This window comes from Cydia strobilella, chromosome Z, assembly GCF_947568885.1.
Source record: "Cydia strobilella chromosome Z, ilCydStro3.1, whole genome shotgun sequence".
Lineage (NCBI taxonomy): Eukaryota > Metazoa > Arthropoda > Insecta > Lepidoptera > Tortricidae > Cydia > Cydia strobilella.
This window is the reverse complement of record NC_086068.1, coordinates 52,051,878-52,076,075: the sequence shown is the minus strand read 5'-3', so window position 1 is coordinate 52,076,075 and position 24,198 is coordinate 52,051,878. Positions and strand designations below refer to the sequence as shown.

Sequence of the window (24,198 nt, the reverse complement as noted above, 5' to 3'; positions counted from 1 at the left end):
TGTCTTTCTCTTACCCCTGGTTGCTCGGTTTCATGTCTATAACTACTATACTATGTCTATGGTCCGCGAGGTGTCCGCCCGTTTGACGTCTGTCACTAAGCTAAAGAATAAGCTACCTCTACCTTCCATAGAATAAGCGCAGCTAACCAGTAGCAATCATTGAGGTGCGGAAACATTTTCTTCGAGAGGCCGCCTCTAGTGTATACATATTACCTCAATGGTTACATGAGCCGGCATTGGGGTATCGTTGGTCTCTGGCGGAACGGAACGCGCGGATATGAGGTGGCGTCTCCGAAATATCTTTCACTCATTTTACATGAAAATTTTGCAATAGTTACTTCACAAACAACATAATTTTATTCTTACAAATTAATTAGTTAAACTATACGTCAAAATGGCGGTAAATGAAAACTTTCACGCATTGCACGTTTTTTTTTTTTTATTGAGAGAAAAATAGAGTCGGGGGCCGATTGCCTTAGGGTCTTCCTACATATGTAGACGCGGAATCGGAAAAAGCCGATAGAAAAAAACCTTTGTCTGCACAATAAGGATTCTAATCGTCCGATACCAACTAACATGCGAGATTTGTCACAACTGTTTGCAATTGACCTTTCATTTCGAATAAAACGTCATCTCGACTGATCTTAGAATAGTGCTCAGGAATGCTTTTTTTTCAGATGTTCTAAATTTGAATATAATAAAAAATCGATTTCGATATTATTATTACGCAATATTTGAGCATTTTTTGTTTTATGTTTGAAGAAATGTCACGCTGTGACTTTATAAGCATTGTTCGAATTGCAGCCGAGACAAACTCGCGCGCCACCTCGCCTGAGGCACGTTTACACTGGCCGTTTGCTTCGCGCAAATATTTCTTCATTTCTTCGCGAGGCTGCTCGCTGTGTGGACCCCTCCCCGCCTATTTATTAAAAGTGCCTAATATTTAGGTATTGGAAGTGTTTAGTTATTATTTCACAAGTATAATCTTAGATAACACTTCAGTTTGAATGTCATACTTGTAATTGTAATTGTAACTGAAAAATAATTTAGGTAGGTATATTAAACTGCTGTGTCGCCTTTAGCAGACCTAACTAAGTCAGCAATCCAGAAAATCTGTTTTAAATGACAGTTTTCACTGACCAGTTTTAAGAATAATCATTTTAAGGACGATTAAAAACTAATAGGTACTGGGTAAACTTTACACCGCGTGTAAGTTCTGTTCATTATATCTGCTGCTTATTCCAAGTCGACCAAGTAGTACCGCAACGGTTAACAATGAGAATGTTATACAAACATATGAATGTTTATTCTTGAAAATAGACTGCATAAGCCCAAATATTTAGCACTTCTAATAAGTGAACATAAGGCCTTGTAATCAACGGGACTTTAAAATACCTATGTTATTTAATTTTTATGCTATTTAATATAATTAATTACGTAAAGACGAGTCTTCGCAGAATGTTCGTAGCCCATACTTCAAAATCTTACTTCAGTGGGTACCCATTTGATCTTTATACCTACTAATGCAATGTTGCGCGTGCGGTCATGGTTAGGATTATTATTATTTATAACTTATCTATTACTTGCATTTTTTTCCAATGTAAGTATTAAAGATAAAAACCATAAAGCGACTTTTTACTTTCCTACCCCAAATACCAAAGACTCGCGAAAAGTAACACATTCAAATTTAGCATCAACGTTTCAATCGTTAAACCTATAGGTAGCTACCTTACAAACAAGTGCACTTAATGAATCTCACTACGATTAGTTTAGTTCCATTTGTTGCGTTATCGATACGCGACGCGAGACAAGTCGCGGACACGGACTTAGTGCGTGGTCGCTGGCGTCCCGAAAAACGATAGGACACCATGTTATATTTCACTGTAAATCCATTTATTTCACTGTAAATCCAATTATTTAACTAAGTACTTAAGTACTACTATTACTCAAACACCTTTATAAATCAAGCGAGTTATATTCAAAAGCAACTCGTTTGCGGTTTACAAATAACACTCATCCAAATCGTGAATGTTAAAAGTCTATCATCTAAGTACCAGCCGCGGAGCGCTAATAGAACTAGATTCCTATCCGCTTTCCTAATTTTCAGCCAGTTGAGTATCTTTACTACACCTCATGAAGAAAAGTGAAGTCAAATTGGCTCCCGCTTCCCGACGAATACTATTGGCGCACCGCCACTTTTAGGTACTGTGCAAGTAATTCTTAAAAACGTGTACATTATTTTGAGTCAATGCGAATATTTCGTAATATTATACATATTAAGAGGGCCCGGAATCCTCAGTTCGAAACTTCGGGGTTTTGATATAGACGATCGTATTTATCTCATGGACGGAGATTATTCAGCTTTCTTCATCATTTAATCCGACGCGGACAAGCGTGTGCCGGACAAAGTAGTAATTACTTGTTATTTCACCAAGTGGTTAATAAAGTAAGCACTTAGTGAGTTGGTGTTTAGAGTTGCGTAACCGAATATTCTCTAGTTTGAAAAGCCACAATATAAATGTAAACGTATCACACTAGGCGAGCGCAAAACGCACCCGCCCGTCCCCTGTCTAACGTTACTGGCCGATCGAAGCCACTTGTTCGTACAATAACGCTCTCTAACTATAATACAGTGTCTAAACTGGAAGCATTAACAATTCGTCAATTCCGTAAGTGCTAATGCCTAAGCTTATTCGTTATTAAAATGCATTAAGTAGAAGAGACAAAAATTGCTCGTAGTCGTACACATGTACTTGTATACATTGCTTTTATCTATATTACCATATTTATTAATCAAGCAATTTTGACCTCTCGTAATTTAAATGGTCCATCTTTTACATTTGGATATAACGACACACCGCGGTGTTGTACACAACCTGAGCTCACTAATTACATCTAACATTACTTCATGACATTACTGGAGTCGATTTTAAAGCGCAAACATTCTACTGAGCTAATTAATTTGTTAGTATAACATGTGGAAGAGTAAGGAGTAACGCTGGAAATGCATTCAGTCTTCAGAAAATATAAGTATGAATGGCGTTGAGTGCCCACTGCATACGTTAGATTCCTGGAACCAACCGAAAATGTTCAACTTTAAACCTGTATGCAGATAAATAATAGGAAAACTAACTCACTGTCAACACTACCCAACCGCTACATTCACACCTGGCCGCTATTTACTCATGTCCTGTTTCCATCAAGACATCACTTTATTCGGTTAGCCATTTGTATGTTTGTATTCGGGCACAAACTAAAGTGTCCTTAAAAAAAATATTATTTTAGACGGTTTAGTAATACTGGTTTAGTAATGAGAACTACTATTTTTGTTACTTCATTTTTTAGCTGACCATGCAATAGCAACAATCTGGAATGTTCCTTCGTGGAAAATTCGTGGGTTTGAATCACCTTCACTAAGAGAATTTCATTAGATATATTAGAATTTACAAATCAAACAATAACTACAACATGTAAGTAAACCACAAAATTATAACTCAAAGACTTTAAGCACGTATAAGATGTGCCTTTGGGGCATTCCACGAGAATGTCCCTTACGAAATACTTTTGCCTTGTATTCAGCTAATTCAATCAAATCCGTAAAGCTCGGGAATATACTGCAATTTGTTAGCAAAGTCATAAAATATTACTATACCCAATATCATTTTCTCAGCCTTTTCAGAACTATAAGAAGAACGGCGTTTCGTAAGGGACATTCTCATGTAATGCACGCTTTAGAAAACTAGTACTTGCTTTAGAGATATTTAGGGAAGACACCTGACTGAGATTTGCCTTAACATGACGCGCTTGACTAGGCCGGCGCTGCACCTTTCATTACCAGCTAAATAAATAAAATTATACATTACCAATTTGTATATCAACAACGTGAAATAACTACAATTATTCTTACTTTTGCTCATGGGTTACGTAATATCATTGTGTGATTGAGTATCTTTTTAAGGGGTAAAAGTCTTTGCTAGCCATGTGGGACTCGTTGTGCGCCATGCGGTACCCCCACAGCTCCATAGCCTCCTTACATGCCATCTGAAATTAAATACACAAGTTATATTGACATCAAACCCCACATACTAATAATAGGTACTGTCTGTTTCATTGGCGACTCTAATAACTATCGATCCCATCAAAGACATAAATGTGAAACGTGAGCCAAGTTCAATATTAAGAATATGCGTCGTCGTTGACTTCGCCAGCAAAATAATTAAGTTCGTAACCACACAATTGCCCAGCTGGATGCCAAATTTCAAATTGCTAGGTCATCTGCTGGAAGTGGGTTAGGTTTTTGATGTCAGTCAGTGATAAAAATACCAAATTTTTAGATGTTTGTGTCTTAGTCTTAGTCTTAGTAACCGGTTGAGCTATATTCATGAAATTTGGGGTTCTAGTAAGCCGTAAGGGTCTTAACAAAAGGAACAAAATTCCATATGTTTATGTTTAATATAGATTTTGAGTTACGTAAGGGTCAAAAGTGGCTCCAAATGGTTCGTGTAATATAACACGCGGCCGCTGCGTCGACAGTTCTCTTCTTTTGACATCATTAGCAAACATTGTCGTATTTCAACCAATTTTCACAAAACCCTTACAAATTATACACCTACAACACTCTTCTCAAGGATCGCTCTACTGATAGGTGAAAACCGCAATCATGAAAATCCGTTCAGCAGTTTTTGAGTTTATCGCGAACATACAAACAGACAGACGCGGCGGGTACCAAAATCATCACTTAAAAGTCAATTCCACCAGTCATGCATAAGTTTACTTTGCAACTCTAGTGAATAATAAATTGAAGAGTTCTCATCAGATTTTGAAAGTGAAAAATATATTATTATGTATAGGGATCCCTTTATATTTATGGTACGTACGGCGGCGTAAACGTACCGGCAGTGAATGTATACGCTAACTGCAGTATTATGTGTAGCCTTGGGTCCAATACAATCGTTCTATGCTTAGATAATCGACATAACCGCAGCTGCCGTCGTCGATGGTAATGCTCACATAATTATCTCTCAGAATTCCTAAGCAGATGGTTACAAACGAAACAACTCTCATAAAATTTAATAGTTTGTCTACATTATTACATACGTCACTTTACGAATTAGCAGTGTAAACTGCATTACACTTCGTTACTTAGTGCGGCTTCTTAGCCTAAACCACAGTGTAAAAAGTATACAGTGGACCGACGACTTTGACCTGTACCGAGCTACAAACAATAATCACTACATAGTATAAAACAAAGTCGCTTTCCGCTGTCTGTCTGTCTCTGTGTATGTTTAAATCTTTAAAACTTACGCCACGGATTTTTATGCGGTTTATACCTATCAATAGAACTTTTCTTGAGGAAGGTTTTAGTTAGCACGTTACATTGTACTCTTTTTCTTGAGCGTTTCAGAGCGCGTACTGACGACGAAGCAACCTACGACCGGCCAATGGCGAATGTATGCAGCTCGAGTGCGCGCGTTACACCCCGCGCCCCTTGCACCCCACACGATTGCCCTGTCTAGACGACTTCGTCGAATGACTGTGTTGTTTTATAGACTGTGCCTCAACTATGGCACAGGGCGGACACGCTATACATCAAAAATCACTTGCGTTTCTATATGTGAACGGCACGTCTGTACACGCGTCATGCGTCATAGTGCGGTCGGCAAACGGCCGTCAATCTGGTGTCGCGGGGCGAGGTAATTCGAGTCGGGGCGGGGCGGTGCGTGGCCGTTCTGTATGATAATACTATAAGTTATTCCGTGACTATGGTCTCATCCGGCAGAAAGCACGAAACTTGACATGCATAGCAGAGCGCCTCGACTCTCCTCTCACTCGCTACTGGGTTGAAGTGGCGATTGGCAGGGCCAAGCAGAGCAGGTTGTCTGCCTTGCTTGCCCCTGGCAATAGATATCCTATATCGTGTAGGTAATATATCTAGTTTTTTAGGGTTCCGTACCTCAAAAGGAAAAAACGGAACCCTTATAGGATCACTCGTGCGTCTGTCTGTCCGTCTGTCACAGCCTATTTTCTCCGAAATTACACCAATTAAGTTGAAATTTGGTATATATGTATGTTTGTGACCCAAAAACGGAGATGTAACGTAAACAAATGAATTTTAAACATAGGGGCCACTTTTGGGGGCAAATGAGAAAATTAGAAAATAAATATTTTCAAAATAAATATATATAAATATATCAACTGAGAGCTCATTGTGATAAATCTCAAATATATATTTTTAATAATTTTAAGATTAACAGTTTAGAAGTTATTCAAGAAATTAGGCAAAAGTGACCCATTCCCCCGTCCCCCCCTCCCCTTATCTCCGAAACTATGTGGTCTAAAATTTTGAAAAAAACAATACACAAAATAGTTCTTTACCTATGGATGACAGGAAAACCCATTAGAAACGTGCAGTCACGCGTGAGTCGGACTAAAATTACATAGTTTTTGGTCCTACCCCTACAGGTTTTGTACAAACATTTCACTCACGTTTCACATAAAAACTACATTGTTTAAATTGTGTATATTACGGAACCCTTGAACGCGAGTCCGACTCGCACTTGGCCGGTTTTTTTCTATTATTGTTTTTTGTATTGTGCCACTAACATAGTTATTAGGATACTCTGTAATGTAACTAACAAACTATGGATCACCTTGATCTGAAATAAATGATTTTATTATTTATTTATTACCTGGATCTCCTCAACGTAGGTATAGTCGAGAACGTTCTTCCATCGGAACGGGACTTCACGGGACACTCTGAAAGTGGAGCTGACGCCGGCCACCTCGATATTGGTGTGCGAGTGAAGGAACTCGTCTACGGCGGGCGTCAGCCTGAGCCCTAGGAACTTGAACAGCCGGAGCGTCGTGGTAGTGGGCTCCAGGGCCAACTCTTCGTAGCGCAGTACCCTGCAAAATGAACGACTTATCTTTTAGAATACAAAATGAAGCAATGAATACAAAAAAAACCGCCCAGGTGCGAGTCGAGATCGCCCACCGAGGGTTCCGTGCAAATTTAACTATTTTTTTAAATTTTTAAAGTGAAACTTTTATTTTATTGCTCCAAATTTCGCGTAAAATAGGTATTGAAGTAGAACTGTGTCACTTTGTAATATTAAATAAATAAATGTTATAGGACATTTTTACACAGATTGACTAAGTCCCACGGTGGCCACGGTAAGCCCAAGGAGGCTTGTATTATGGGTACTTCTAAAGACAACGATATATATATAATATATAAATACTTAAATACATAGAAAACACCCATGACTCGGAAACAAATATGTATCTGTGCTCATCACACAAATAAATGCCCTTACCGGGATTCGAATCCAAGACCATCGGCTTCACAGGCAGGGTCACTACCCACTAGGTCACTACCCACTAGGTCACTACCCACTAGGCCAGACTGGTCGAATATTAAAAAAAAAAAAACTAAATGAAATTATTTTCAAAATGGCTTTCTTGGGGTAGATATGAGGATATCACGTATCATTTGTGGTTTATTTTACAAAAAAATTTGCCATATCGTATCTGGAACTTGGTATGTTTTTCCAAACAAAAAAAAAATTCAAGATGAGCTCTCAGCTCAGTGACCTTGACGTCACGTTCACTTTAGGAGCGTTTCGCGGGTGAAGTACGACAATCGGAATTTGACTATCATTTTTAGGGTTCCGTACCCAAAGAATAAAAACGGGACCCTATTATTAAGACTCCGCTGTCCGTCTGTCCGTCCGCCTGTCCGTCTGTCTGTCTGTCACCAGGCTGTATCTCATGAACCGTGATAGCTAGACAGTTGAAATTTTTACAGATGATGTATTTCTGTTGCCGCTATAACAACAAATACTAAAAACAGAATAATATTACTATTTAAATGGGACTCCCATACAACAAACGTGATTTTTTTGCTGTTTTTCTCCGTAATGGTACGGAACCCTTCGTGCGCGAGTCCGACTCGCACTTGGCCGGTTTTTTTTGACATTTGTATTGCTTTAATTTTAATGCAATTGGTCCCATGTCCCATATAGACATTTGATCCCAAAAACAAACCTGATCCATTGATAGTTTTGATATTGATACAAATCAACTCGACACAATCAATTGATAGTATTGATACAAATCTTAAGACATGGTTAATTGAAGAATGTTACTATTCATTAAATGATTTCTTTAATAATAATAATTCTTAGCAATTGACATATTTATTACATATTCTGACATTTAGTATTAACCTTATTTTTACAATTCATATAAATTTAGATTTCAAAATAGCCAAATTATTAATGATTTAAATTCTGTTTTTCTTGCTCTCAACTCTTAGATATGTTAATTGTATATAACTTGTGTACATATTGCATGTTGTGAGAGATTTTAGATTTAGGTGTATATTTTGCATTCTGCAATTCAGCTAAATGTGTGATACTTTTTTAATTTATAATGTTTAAGACCTTTTGTTAACTGCATTTAACACAAATAAAGAGCTTACTTACTTACTTACTTACCATTAATAAAAAAGTATACGGAAATTCCGCTTTAATATAGCAATTATTTACTTACCAAAGCAAAGTAAGACAAGAATGGCTTGGTCTCAATTTTTGATACTTATTTATGAAATATCATATTAAGTACAAAGTACATTACGATAAAAGTACAAAAGGTAGGATATTCGGAACGAGTGGCGATAAATTAAAACACGACCAAAGGGAGTGTTTTAAATCGACACAAATTGTACATTACCTATTCGCATGTGTATCGTACAACGTTTTACAATAAATACATATGGCCCTTCAAATTTTCGACACGCACGTATAGTGCTAGTTACCGCGCTATGGCGGTAAATTAGCACCATATGTACTGTAAATGTATTTACTAGCTAGCTAGCATAGAGATTATAGCCCTAGCAGTTTTGTGGTAGAAGACCACTGCTGTATGTGGTCTTCTACCACACCTGCGTACCAGTATGGTGATGTAACACTTACATGAGCCTGTTTGGATATTGCTGCTGCAGCCTCCCTGCAGCTACATAGTCACTTATCATATCAGCACAGAGCAATTTGGGCTGCCAGCAGTCCGGAGCTGGTTGGCAGAAGCCGCGATGCTGCCGTGACTGCATGACCCCACGCGGGTCGCGGATCAACAGCACCACTTTTACGTTAAGCCTGAAACAAGAGTAAAAAAATATTTATATAACCCGCTTAAGAAGATTTTAAGGGAAAGGGACCCTGATAAAAATGTGACCTAAGTACTAAGTTAAACTACAAATAGATGGACAATATGGATGTGCCAAAAGTATAAAGAGTTTTTAGGTATGCTTTGGGTGTACAGCTCTAATACTTTTATAAATACAAATATGGAGCTCCACAATGTAATAGATACTTACAAATTTCCTTTCGTGAAGCTATTAGAGAATGTAGATTATTATGTTTGATGCTATATCTCATGTTACTATTGATGCAGAGTACACTATGAACTATAACTAACTGTACAATAATGTAAGGTTACAAAACTACTATATGTAATGTATATAGTAAATTTTCTATATTTATTTCTATTTTATGCAGACCTGCATCATATGATGCACATATTACATAAGAAAGATAGCAGGGCCGACCTGGCATAGCAGATGGACATACAGCGGAAAGCGACTGTTTTAATACTATGTATATAGTGATGAGTAATTTATTTAATAATTTCATCACAAACAGTTTTCATTTGTTTTCATTTCTTTATTATACATTATTACTGTGACAAGAATACTGAAAAGGATTCTCAAAACAATTTACATTAGTTTTGGCTCAACATGTGGGTTATTGTCATAGGTACTATCTATTGTTTACTTGCATACATGATAATGCCTAGTGAGACTGTATTAGCATAACTCAACTGTACCTACAGTTATTTTTAAATTGGGTTTGGCTTCTTAACCATTGTTTGGAGAACAGACTATTTTATTTTGAGATTAAGGAATTTCGTATCATAGTATACCTAGTATATTTTATTATGGCAGAGTAAACTTTTTTTACTCATTATTATTTACAACGACGGGACTTAATCGCGTAAAATAAGTCTTCTCCGAGACCACGGGGACAACGCCGTCCTCGAAACGTCGGAGGTGGGTTTAATACTTATTTTACGCGATTAAGTCCCGTCGTTGTAAATAATAATGAGTAAAAATCGTGAAAGTTTAAATCAGTGTTTTTTTACTCAGGTTAATGAAAATAACTGTTTAGTTTTGCTTTCCGTCGCAAAGTTAAACAGCTCCTACTTGACAAGACACTTTATAGTGTCAAAGAATACTTAATTTACTATTAATGTATCCATTTGTAGTACTGCCAATTAATTCATTATTATTCAGATTGTATGTGCAATTGTAATTGAATTATATTTTTAATGTTTTTTCTATATTTGTAATGTAAATATTAGTTTAAAATGTGTACCTAGCTTTATAGCATACCTACCTTGACAATCTCACTATGTGTGCATATTTTTGTTTGTGTTAATGAAAATTTTGTATTGCTATTGATAAATAAATAAACCTGAATCTGAATAAATAATTAATAGGTGCAAGCAAAGCTTTAAGAGTAGTAGTAAATAATTCTGTTATTTAGATTACAATGCATAAAAACGGAAACTTACTCATGGTCTTCCAGGATGTCCCGCACCAACCTTAGCCGCAGCCGCACAATCTTCATACTTTGGAAAGGGAACAATCTACAAAACCTAGAAGTGAATTCAGCATCAAAACACAATTCTCTCTTATATTTACAGTGGTCCCATAATCTCGTGTTATGGCTGAACTGGTGCCAGTGACTCTTCCCGTATGTAAAATAGTCTTCCATGTCTTTAAAGTCACAGTTGAGCATGCCCTTGATCATGCTTAATGCTTTGTCTGCCTGTGGTGGGCCTCTGATCTGAATTATCTCGTAGCTCAAAAATGGCTCATAGTGGTAGAAATTTCCAGGAACTGCATTCAAAATATCACCCAAAAACGTGGTGCCAGACCTCCATGTCGATATAATGACGCTCCTCAGAGGCTTACCCCCCCCTTCCAAGAGTAAGTCCTCCAATTTGTTTGCCCCTGAATGTGTGAAATTGTAATTTGATAACTCAAGTTTAATTTTTCCTCTAGTCTTCTCTAATATTTTGTCAATGTTCGGTGACCCATCATAGGGGTTCGTCGGAATGGGCTGCGGAAATAGTTCTTCTCCATCCTCAATCCTCAGGAAGTTCCTAATATTCCTGCGACTCTCTGGGTATGGACGGTTGTTCGTGTTATCTGTATATCGACTTCCAGCAAGAATTAACAATACACTGAGGCCGAATGCGAAACATATCGAATAAAAGTTAACTCTCCGCAGCATTACGATGTAAACACGTGTAAAGAGAACGCCGACTAACTGTAAGGGCAGGTATATGTTTAGAACACGAGCACTACAAAGACGCACTCACTAGGTATCATTGTTTTGAAGTCTTTGGGTGCATTATAATCATAATTCTTGGCTACTTGTTTCTGCGGAAACACCGCAATGCACCCCCAGCGCCATTTTGACATGCGTGGATAGATTAAAACGTCCAAATGTCAAGTTTTTTTTTTAATCAATCTGATCTGACTGACACTGACAAACACCTATAAGCCAAAATGCATAAAATGTTGTGGAACTGTGCAAAAACAACAATTTCATTTCATAAACTAAAAATGAATAATTTTTTACGTGATTTATCACTTTCTTATATGGTAAATTTACAACGAACTTCAACACACTGCCTTTAGCTTTGTAAATTATTACCTTTACTAACACTTTTTACGTCCACACCTCTATGAATCAACTACGTGAATGTCTTGTGCAATAGCCGCGAACTGCTAAGTTTTTATTCGATTTTTATTAACCTAGGTACTACGTTGGTATTGTAATAAAATAAGAGCGATATCGATATGAGATACCCATGAGGAATGTAAGTATGAGGATATAACCAAAGCTTAGTTGTTAGGTAACGAAAACAAAACAAACATTTTACGACCAAATTAATAAAATTAATAATTATAGGTACAATGCAATTAAAAAAGATCTGAGGGCGTGCCGCGAACCACGTTCGACATGTTGCCTCTATGTCGCACTTGTAAATTCGTACGTAAGTGTGACAGGGAGGCAACACGTCGAACGTGGTTCGCGGTAGACCCTCAGTGGTCTAGATGACAATCATACATCGACAAACGCCAATCGAAAAGAAAAAATATATCGGGATAAGATCAGGATGATAGATGTGATGGTAATCACCTAATAATTTCACGTTTTCTATCAACGGTTATCACTTGGCTAGGAAATTTCGTTACGTTTCGAATTTAGATGAGTCAAATAGACGAACGGAAGGACGAAGTGGTTGGCGGTAGACCTTTAGAGTTAGACCAAGAAAAGTCTGCAACGATTTTGATAGCACACGCAGTGCAAGTGTTATTTTAAAGGTCAAACTTCTATGAAATTATGACGGATAAATAACAATTGCATTGCGTGTGCTATCAAAATCGTTGCAGACGTTGCAGACCTATCTAAGTCTAACTCTAGTTCCCAAAACGTCATAAAGATAGTCAATAATCTTTGAATTTTTATTACGATTCGAGTTCATTGGATCCACTTTTTTTAAACAAAGGGACTTATCGCCGACAATCAGACGTCAATCGAAACTTTTTTAACTATAAAAACTCCCGTGAGACTCAAACATATTAAATTATTTCAAACCGGGGCCCGCAGTACACGGCGCGCCCTCGACCAGTGAAGACGTGTCGTTGCTCCGTGAAGACGGTCCTCGTAAATTGGAACGAAACATGTCGAGCTATTCTACTTAATAAAACGTGAGTGACTCGGTTTAAAATAATTTAATATCAATCGGAAAACGTTATCTGCCTCTCTGTCGCTCGAATATGCAAGAGCATGGAGAGGCAGATAAAGATTTTCGATTTTTCGTCTTGGGCGGTAGGTCCTCAAATACCAATTTTCGCTTCTTTTGGTAAACGCAAACGGTGAACTGGATTTTTTTTAAACGGTATCAATTTACACAAACGTTTTATGTATGAAAAATAAAAGGTACCTACTTTGGTAGGTATATGTATATCTTAATATATCAATATAAAAATAGGTCATGTTTCATAGCCAAATTTCACTTTAAAAGATTTAACTTTATTAATAAGCTGTGCATTTTTTTTGACCACGGATTACCACCACGGATGACCACGTACACACAAAGATATATATAACTCCGTATAAGATAAGTAATGTCTAAGGAATAAAACCTGCCTCGGAAATCAAGAAAAAGTTATGCTCGAATAGATGGCGCCACACCTTTGGCCTATACTCGTCTTGGCGACACCGTTTAATATTCAACAATTTTAACACTATCAGTGACAAAATAACATGGGTCAAATTCACATGGCGTTCTAAAAGAAATAAAAAATAAAAATGAAAAATTATTTGTCCATATACACCGTGTTTTTTTTTCCGTTAACGCCACGTTGCTTGGTACATTAATAGAAGCTACCTGGTATATCGCTTTTTGTAAAAACCGAAAAAAAAAAATATTTTTCCTTTTTCATACAAAATAAATGAATATTGCATTGTAAAAGGTCCTTTAGTTACGTAAAAGTTAGTGTGACACATAATGAAAGAAAAATGAAAGAAAAGTAGGTAATGTCGAAATTGGCAAACTAACTCACCTCAGTAACCTTCTTGTAATGAATAGCTATCAATGGAACTCTTTACTGACGAAACTTAAAAAATAAATAAAATTTGGAGGCAATGAAGAATCTTTTACACAGGCTCAGCGATTAAATTTATTTATTGAATATCTCAAAAACCGTAAGAGTTAAAACTAGTTCTTAGAGAAATTAACTTTATTTAACCTGAAGAATCTCCATTTTTTATGTTTTTATACATTTTAAGTTTTAGTTTAAATGCTGTGTCGATAAATGGTAGTAAATTTACTGTAACTACAAAATTTACCACATGCCTAACTCTCTATATACACTCTATACTCCATGAAACACCGCAAGCTTTACGATGTGCTAATGTTAATCCGTGACATAGCAATCGCGCGCATTACGATGATTTTAATTCAAGGAAAATCTTTGTAAATCACAAATCTGTTTACCTTTAGCAATCGTTTATCGTGATTGAGCTCGCTTGCCATCGCTTATTCATAAATGGTCATGGCCGTAACCTTCGGGGAGGTAATGACCATTTACTGGATTTTTTATAAAGTTTAAGACGAATTAAGTTAATTCGTCTTAAACCTTATAAAAATGCAATTAACGCAAGCGGTTCACTTCACTTAGTCTTAAGGCAGTGCATGAACAAAATCAATGAGAGGTATGTTAAAGCTACATATACCTATGTTCCGACTTCAATGAGGGCTATCGTTTTTTTGCTCACCAGTTGGCGCCTCTGTTGATGGTGGTCCAAAAGACTAAAGAACAGCTGTCAGTCATTGAAGTGACAAGTGACATTTGACATTTCGAAGTATGGAAAAGACCACCATCTACACTAGCGCCCCTAGCGGCGAATTCATACGCGTTAGCCCTCATTCTGCTGTAATAGAAATTAACCCAAAAAAGAACAGCCGACCTCCAAAAAGATAAAGTAAAATATTATCCCTTTTAAAATCGGTAGCAACTGATATGTTTGAAGTCGGCGCCAAGCCAAATCTTAAAACGTCAAGCATGTGACAAACCGTATGTCAACCCCGGTCACCCCGGTGCGGTTCGATAAGAAAGAAAGAAAGCTGTCCATTAGTTGCTTGGGGGTTTTATTGACCTGTAGGTATTGTATTGTAACTATTTGACTTGGCACCGACTTCAAACATATTAAATTTTTGTTTTTCCTATGTACCACAACAATGTTTAAATGTAAAATGTATCCACGAATGCAGTGTCGATACAAACCCGATAGGGTTTCACGGCACTTTTCTGTCTGATGTAATGTAAGATTTTAATATAGAACAAATAATAAAAAATAAAATGTTAGAGCATACAAGGTGTTCACGAGGAAACCGAAAGATTTTAACCACCCTTTTCTGATGCCAAAAGAAGGAAAAAATGTAATAAGTTTAGGTTAAATATATTTGTACATAAAAAGTAAATATTATTGATAAACTTATCACTTAAAACGGACTTTTACTTTTTTTTTCGTAAAACCTACCTAGTTTTTACAAAGTGTCACTTGTCACTTTTTGACATCTATCAATAAGGATACTTAGACTACGTCCCATAGTGACAACATCGCTATCAAAAATGTGTTTTGCACTATGTAAAAATAAAAATCTGTTTTTTTTTAAGTAGTAAGTATTAATTCTGAAACTAGGCTAATTACAGAAAAGTTTATAGGACATTTTAGTCTTTAAATATGATCAGGAATACGCCGCTAAAATTATTCTGTTTCCTCGTGTTACACCGTGTTTAGGGATAATATTTTATTTTATCCTTTAGAAGTCGGTTTTTCTTTTTTTTAGTTTCTTTTATATTTTTACATTTTTAGTTTTAAGTTTTAATAATGAATGACACAGCATTCTGCAGGACTCCTTGGATGATTCCTCCCTGGATTTTGATGTTTATAAGAATAGTTATTTACGATACAAGTGCGGAAAAGAGGAAATTCGAAATGAGTGGCGATAAATTAAAACACGACCGCAGGGAGTGTTTTAAATCGACACGAGTTGCGAATTACCTATTCGCACGTGTATCATACAATGTTTTACAGTACATATGGCCCTTTAAACATTCGACATATCCACGAAAAGCGCTCTTTACGCACTAGTGCGAGAAAGTAGCACCATATGTACTGTAATAGCTATTTATGCAACGAGTGCGGAAAGTGTATGATTTCCGACGAGTGTATAAAGGAATACGAGTCGGAAATCATCTTTACGCACGTGTATCATACAATGTTTTACTATGCATTGTGCGAGTAAATAAAAAAAATATAATGGCAAATGTTTAATTATTAAAAAAATTTAAAACAAAAAGCACTAGTGCGGAAAAGTTCTCTTTTCCGCACTAGTGCGAGAAAGTAGCACCATATGTACTGTAAAAAAAAATTGAAAACAAAAAGCACTAGTGCGGAAAAGTAGTACTTTCCGCATGATATGGCTCCGTAGGAAACGCACTTTTCGAGCACATGCATTGTAAAATATTTTAACACAATTTACTTATTGCATAAAACCATATTTATCTACGAGTATATATGCCCATTCGTTTGACTTTTTCGGATTTTTTAATTATTATAAGTCGGGAGCGAAAAAACATATGTACAATTCTTTAAAAGATCCTTACTATAATTCTAATAATAATAATAAATCAAACTAGGGGGCATAGCGGTGGTTACATACAAATACCTATTGATAAAATAATTTGTAGGTACTAGCTACACTAACTTCACAGCTAACTTATTTTTATTGTCAACTAAATGATACTAAATCCTTCGCTTGCAATATGCATGATAATTACAATGCAGTAGCTGAGCAAGGGAAGGATTTTTTTGATAAATAAACAAAACATAATTATTTTATGTAATAAAAGAATCAATATGCACTTTTTGTAGACGGAGCTAGCCCCGAAAAACGTTTTACAATAACAAGATCAGCTGCCAGACGCTCGAATCTACCATTAAGCTAACAAGGATAGTATAGCAAACCCACTAGACAGATTTCATTATTCTTTGAAGGGATAGCTCTCCGTCTTATTATTGTAGTACGAGTACGTAGCTGATCCGTGTCATGTTATAGGAAGGCAACTAACTGAAAAACTGAAGATCTAGACCAGAGGTTTCAATTTACTTTGGCAATTTATTAAAACATTGAGAGAAACAAGACATCATCGACAAGTTAAATCCATAAATATAAAGCACAAACGTTTAAATCGATTTGTAAGGACTGAAACCGACGGACTGTAAATATTGTAATGTGTACAAGTAATAATAATCAACGCAGAGCCGATAACCTTATAAGTATGATGAAGTAAAATTTGTAGCTTCTGGACTGAATTTTGAAGAAAATAGTCAACTCAGTACCTTACTGAGTTAAGGGCACACTTTATAACCAACGATGTGGAACTTGCCAATAGTTTCGCCCAAGAAGAACCACAATCCAACTTCGATTCCGACGAGAAGCAAAAGCCAAGCTTGCTTTACAGTGAGGTCTTTGTGTCCTTTAGAACTTATAAACTCTCTAGCCATATTGATCTCCTCTTTGAGTTTCTGCAAAACGTAAACGACCATGTTAAAATCCGCTATCGAGGCAAAATACATGTATAATACCTATAATTAATAATTACAGTCCCGTAACCTAATTTTGTTCTCACCAGTAAGTATGTAGGACCACGCGGGAGAACTACTTATAGCCGACGCTCGGTAGACGCTAGTAAGGGGTTGCCCCTTCATACATAAAATAAGTTTTTGGCAAAAATTTAATTTTTCTTTCCACAGGCAACTAATACTCATCGAGACAATTTGCGTCGTTTTTTCACAGTTCCCATGGCCAACTTCTGTCTCCATAAGATCAGCTCCATGTCATCATAATTTGCCATCCGATTTACATATACATATGGCGGGCTGGTGGCATATATAATATTTACGGCAATTAACTCAATCGGCTCAATCGGATATCGTGAAGTGGGTTAAATTTAGCTTCCAAGTTTTGATCCACACTAACATACATACATACAAAACGGCAAGTTGAATAAAAGATTGTAAAAAAGTAGTTGTTAAAAAAAGTACTGAATAATATGTGAGTGCTACCCCACATTAGCGTCTCCCAAGCGTCGTCGGCGTCTTCTACGGCGTCTAACGTTGGCGTTGGCTAGGCTTTGCAATATCTGTCAATTTTTCAGATCCGAATATTTAGGATAATACGGATATGTATAAAAAAAGTTACGTTCTACAAGGATTCGGTATAAAAAGGCTATTTTTATGGATAGTAGGATTTATTTGAAATTAACGTACTGAAAGCAATATTTGTATTTATCTCGTTATCGCGTGATGTACCTAGCTTGAGGTATTTGAATTTAAATTAAATAAATGTACAATAATTTTTTTTATGACAAAATGTACAAAATGATTCATTAATTTTATTCGAAAATTGTTTGTGCTATAGGTCCATGAGTTCCATGACCAATATTTAACGGATCCGTGAGATCCAAAATATCCTAATTATCCGGATCCTATGAGACGTTGGATCCGGATTCTCGATTCGACGGATATCCGGATAATTCGGATATCCGGATCGAAAACCCTAGCGTTGGCGCAACTGAGCAGCGACGTCATTTTCATAGCGCTGACAATTATGTACCCCCTTAATCATAAAACTTTACGGGACTGATTTAGTTAAAATGTGTTTTATCCCTTTCTTACAAATACACAACTCAAGATGACAGAATCTGATAAAGACAAAAGATTCATAGCTAATTCAGGCCAGCAGCGCGTTTATGAATAACGCCAGTAGACGCCAACGCTCAAAAGACGCTGATGTGGGGTGGCCCTAAGTTAGACACTTAATTCTAAGTGGCAGTTACAATAAATTAATCTATGATCGTGTTGTATGTACTGTATACCAATCTAAAAATCTAAAAACAGTGACGAAGCTTAGAAGTTATTCAAACCTTCAGTTCACCTTTAGATGCCGGGGGTGCCATTTCTAACGTGTAATATCCTTTGGCAACCCGCATCTTTGCTGCCAGCTCTGACTTCGCCGCTCGCTCCGCCTTCTCTGTAGTACCAAAATATTTGTAATAGGTACCGATTAGGTACCAGTGTGTGGAAGGTTCACTATCTTAAAACGATGAACTAAAGGCCAAGAGTTTGGTAATTTTCTCGTACATTGCTGGTAAGAGCAAAAGGAAAATTTACCTGATGGATGGGTATGAAAACGAGCTGAAATTTTGCACACCCAATCATTTATAACGTACTTGGTATATATGTATATATTTTTTATTTCTACTTTTGCTTAAACTTAGGATATTGACCATGCATTGCGTTACCTTTAATAACCTCCATAAGTTGGCTTAATTTTCTGTTTCTTAAGGCTTCACCCTTGTAGACTTCTGCTAGTTCATAAACGATTTGCATGCGGTTTCCTAAAATATTAGGCGAAAGCGATTCAGTCAATATATTTATATAATCACCACAGGCTATATTTTGTTTTCATCCATTATACGAACTTCACCCTCACATCCACCCACAAACACAATATACTTATATCACATGCATATATAGGCTGCTTTAATCATAAAATAACCCTTCCTTTTGGCATTGTCGTAGTCGAAAAAATAGTAGGTACTAAAATACAGGTAAAATGTTATTATAATTGTGTAAACGTTGAAATAATTAATACTTACGAAATGATCCGACTATTGATTTCGCGTGTGCAGACATACCTATTGCAACGGTGACGGATTTATTTATTTTTAAACGTTTTAAAAGTATAATTCAGGTATCTTAATTCTAAAACACAACAGGGCTCAGAGTGAGACAATACAATAAACGAGTATAAATAATTATGTGACAATATGTCAGTTTATTTTTAAATTTCAGTCTCAAAGCAAGTATACTTTAGAGCAAAGAGTAAAGTAAGTAGTCTGTGTGGAAAGAGAAGTCGTGAAATGTATGGGGCCCAATACATTCCACGACTCTTCTCTTTCCGAACAGACTCTATAATAGGTCTAGTTTCCACAAGCGTGTGCATGTGAGGGACAGTGTCAAAGAGTAGTAATATCACTAATATCATAGACATAGTATATACAAGTAGTTATAGACGCGCCACGGACGACCGGGGGAAAGAGAAAGAATATTCGTATAAAATTTGGGCATCATAGGATTTTTTCTCTTTCACTTATAGATTTCGATATTTCGCCATCGCCTCCTACCTATGATGCTACCAAAGAGTAGTATAATATATAGGATGCTACCCGGTTGGCGATAAGGACAAAGCATGGCACTATTTTCTCATTCCTCTTATAGGAATCGCAATAAGAATCTTTCTCTGTCAAAGAGTGACAGGCCCATGTATAATATATATGGATGGTATAGAAAGGATACCAATCTCTTATGGCAGAATTGTTGCAAAAGTGACCGCTTTCAGCTTTAAATAATAGTTCCTAATCTGTCCGGTGGCGCTAGTTAGGCTCTGGGACATGAGTATAACATGAACCATATAAGGCAACAAATAACCCGACCAAATTACGTAGGTTGTTTTTGATAGTATTTCGGTGTATGGTGGCGCCGCCTAATTACTGTTTTTTGATGGACACTTTTCATACATAGAGATTTGGCTCCTTTATACAGTCTCCATGATAATATATATAGGACAGTGTTAAGATATTATTCTGTGCTGGCAAGAATTTACTCTATGCTTTACTCTTTGGTTTTACTCTGAAAAATAAAAGGGCCCTCCACACTCGTGAACGTGAGTGTGGAGTCTAGTTCGCTAATCAGCGAAATCGACTCCACACTCGCGTTCGCGGCTTTAAGAACGCTCCAGACTACAGTCTGGCAAAAAGAGTAGAAATTAAAAAGTGGCAACACTGCAGTGTCGTCCCGTTTTTTCTTAGATTGATTTGAAAGGGACGACACTACAGTATTGCCACTTTTTAATTACTACAATTTCTACGTAATTTAGTCGGGTTCATTGTTGCCCACCAAGCTCAAAACCATCTCGATCGGGCGTCTGCCCCAAGTCTGCCCCCTTCCCTCGTGACCTCTATACTATATTATTGTTATTAGAGTTAGACCAAGATAAGTCTGCAACGAATTTGATAGCACACGCAGTGCAAGTGTTATTTTAAACGTCAAACTTTCATGAAATTATGACGTATAAATAACACTTGCACTGCCTGTGCTATCAAAATCGTTGCAGACTTGTCTTGGTTTAACTCTAACCCATAATAAGGGGTCATCCATTAATTACATCACACGTTTAGGGGGGGGGGGGGGAGAGGGTCAAGAAAATGTGACATGTTATGACAAGGGGGAGGGGAGTTACAAACTGTGACGTCACTTTAGCTTATTAAAATTATTCCATTCACTGTACAGTTAAATAGCAAGTTTTTGGAACGGTAATCGTTTTTATAATCGTTTAATTTTCTTTCCTAATTTGTTTTGGGTTGTAAAATTACTATTTCTTTTGTCAAAAATATTTTCATAAAATATTAATAATACTTAATTCGATTTGCTAATTTCATTGAAAAAATGGGGGAGGGGTTTGCCAAATGTGACCAAGTGTGACAAGGAGGAGGGGAGGGGTCAATAAATGAACCCTAAAATTTAAACAGATTTAGAATGACGCTTACGCTTATAGACAATTGAATAATGAAGTGCGTGAAAGGGAAGCGTATATGAACATTCCATGAGGGCAAAAGACTTAAATGAAAAAACGTGACCGCTTTTGAGCTTGCGGCCTCTTGTATGCCCAAAACGCAAGGTAAAAGCTGCATTGAGGAGATATGGTGGGTAAATACAAAGATGTCGTAGGATTTTGTTTATTAACATACATCAGAACATCATAATTTCCAATATAAAACACTGGTGAAAAAAACGATACACAAAAGGAAGAGCAGCATCTCTCCCTATCTCTAGGTACCTACTGTCGTGCCTGATGCCATAGGGCCAGATGCACTAAGGTGATTTATTTTCAGAACTGCAAATTTAATAGGTATTATAAAATAAACATTTACAACCATTTTCCAACTCTTGCCAATCTCATGCAGCTTATTTCTTATCCTTCGGTGGATCTGGCTTCTTAGCCTCAGGTTTTTTGGCTTCAGGCTTTTTAGCCTCAGGGTTTTTGGCCTCAGGTTTTTTTGGGTCTGGTTTTGGAGCAGCTTTAGCTGCGGATGCTGCTTTAGAATCAGTTTTTGCAGGTTCAGCTGATTTAGGCTTGGTTTTTTCTTCAGCAGGTTTTGCTTTTACTGCATGAGCTTTTGCTGCTTCAGCTTGTTTTGCTTTTTCAGCAGCTAAAGCTTTGGCCTTTTCTTCTGCCGCTAGTTTAGCTTCAGCGGCAGCTTTTTCTTGCTTGGCCTTAAGTGCCTCTTCTAAAGCTTTCTTCCTTTGAGCGGCAGCAGCGTCAATAGCAGTTACTGATGATCGCAGAAACGAAATCATAGCATTACCGACAGCAGCTGCAAAATGTTCTATAGTTTTTCCGCCGATTCCTCGAAAAAAACCTTGTGTCATTGGTGGTACCATTTCTACTTTGGCGTATTGCCATGCTTGGGAGACACATGGTTTTGCGGATTCGCATACATCTTGAAAAGAAAAGACATTATTTTAGTACAGAAGTATAATATCTATGTTACATATATTTAAAATTATTTATGTACCTAATACATACTACAGTATTGAGTTACATAGTATTTTCGATTGGACAGTATGGGTCCACAATTTTATGACACTAGCAGTTAGAAGAAGACGATGAAGATTTAGAGCTTGAGACTTTTCCTAATTTTTGATTAACTTTTTCTAATTCTTTTTCTAGGTACTCTTTTTCTCCTTCCAACTGGTGATCTCGTAATACTCCCATTTTAGAAATTAAAAACTCTGTAGTTCTGGATATGCCATCTTCAAATTTTTCTACCACTTTATTATCAATTATAGGACGGGCGGCAGTGCCGGCGAGCAGGTTTTTAGCGGAATACCATAAATTTGAAAAAGGTCCTCTCACGGTCTTTAGAGAAACTGCAATAAAACAAATTCTGGTTTATTTTTTGACTGCAGGCGCCATCAAACATATTGACATAACACAGGGATCAAAAATATCTGAATACACGTTACAATTAAGAGGAAAGTGGACGGCCGCTTCTCCATACAAACGTAGTCCCCATTTTCCTCTCTGGATATTTACATTATAGAGAATGCTTTTACATAATTTGATGTATATTAACCATAGCTATGCCCCTACGTGACTTTTTTAAATTTTTTGATTATTGTAAAAATTAGGAGCGAAAAACAGATTTCATACAAATTTTTAAATGCTCCTAACTTTAATAATAATTAAAAATTCGAAAAATCTAAAGTAGGAGGTAGGGTCGAGCATAGCAACAAATATAATATACAACAAATTGTGTCAAAATATTTTCAATAATGTTAATATCCAGATAGGAACTGCGTTTGTATGAAAAGGCGATTTCGGGCGGGTCCTCCACTTTCGTCTTAATGCCTAGAATTGGAGCCGTGCTCAAGTATTTATGAGACCCTGATTCGCTCTGCTATTATATTGTATATACATGCAAATGACGCACATATACATTATGCCGAAAGATACTGTTACATAAAGTATATATATAGAGGAAATAGTCAAAGATTTAAATCTTTGTTTTGCCACAGTTTCTATAGTGGGGCAGCTAGCAAGTCAAGTTGTTTGTGAAACAAGTAAATTCAACATACTTAGGGCTAAATCCAGGGCGATTCGCATTGGTCTGGCCATAACAATTTAGTTGTGAGGCGTACCGGATTTTAATAAAAACTATGGGACTGCCATTTGATGTGTGATTGGTGTATTTTTGTTGACAGTGGCAAAGGTGACGTTATATATGTTTTTTTTTTACTTTTGACAACAAACTAGCATCGTTTTTCTTAAACGATTTTATTTAGCTTGACCCCGTATTTGGTCAGTGGGCTCCTTTAGGTATGTGGTGAGCACTGGCTGATGCGCGCAATCGCGCAGGCCGGTGCTGTCTTGTGTGTCAATGATCTGTCACGTCAATGAATTATTCCAATAATTATTCCGAAGATTCTGCCTAACCGTTGTATTTAATATCTAAATAGATAATGTTAGCTCAATTATCGCGAATGGAATTGTTTGTTTTCTAATTACCAATTGTTGTTTTCCTACAAATACTGTGAGAAGTAAAATAAAGCTGTTGAGTTTTAAGCTGAAGAAATTTATTGTCGCTCATCCGAAGACTATCGGTAGTTCATCACTTCTACAGGTAGGTACTTGACGTAGCACTTGGCATGAAAACGTAGCATGGTCCGACTAGGAATTTGAAGTTTATTATAGTATTGTTCCACAAACTGTCGCTTGTCAAGTATAGTCGTTCGATTTGTAGCTGGCGCCGAACGGCTTATCCTTTGTCTATTGATAAGTAAAACCGCACCTGCATAAGAAATGGTCCAGTAACTTTAACCGGTTACTGTATTACAGTTATTGGAAATTGCAATAAGATTAAAA

At 36.7% G+C, this 24,198-nt stretch overlaps 2 protein-coding genes across 2 annotated transcripts; both read right to left on the bottom strand.

Moving 5' to 3' along the window:
• Window positions 1-3,852: 3,852 nt before the first annotated feature.
• Window positions 3,853-11,597, bottom strand: LOC134755063 (carbohydrate sulfotransferase 4-like). Its single transcript, XM_063691540.1, has 4 exons — window positions 10,633-11,597; window positions 8,976-9,155; window positions 6,690-6,906; window positions 3,853-4,041 (listed from the first exon to the last, which is right to left on the bottom strand). Exons 1-4 carry the CDS (start codon window positions 11,355-11,357, stop codon window positions 3,931-3,933), a joined length of 1,233 nt encoding a protein of 410 aa, XP_063547610.1. The 5' UTR covers window positions 11,358-11,597; the 3' UTR covers window positions 3,853-3,930.
• Window positions 11,598-17,005: 5,408 nt separating this feature from the next.
• Window positions 17,006-23,548, bottom strand: LOC134755009 (neurofilament medium polypeptide-like). Its single transcript, XM_063691488.1, has 6 exons — window positions 23,412-23,548; window positions 21,741-22,273; window positions 19,370-19,454; window positions 19,013-19,108; window positions 18,635-18,741; window positions 17,006-17,234 (listed from the first exon to the last, which is right to left on the bottom strand). Exons 1-6 carry the CDS (start codon window positions 23,449-23,451, stop codon window positions 17,058-17,060), a joined length of 1,038 nt encoding a protein of 345 aa, XP_063547558.1. The 5' UTR covers window positions 23,452-23,548; the 3' UTR covers window positions 17,006-17,057.
• Between the last annotated feature and the right edge of the window lie 650 nt (window positions 23,549-24,198).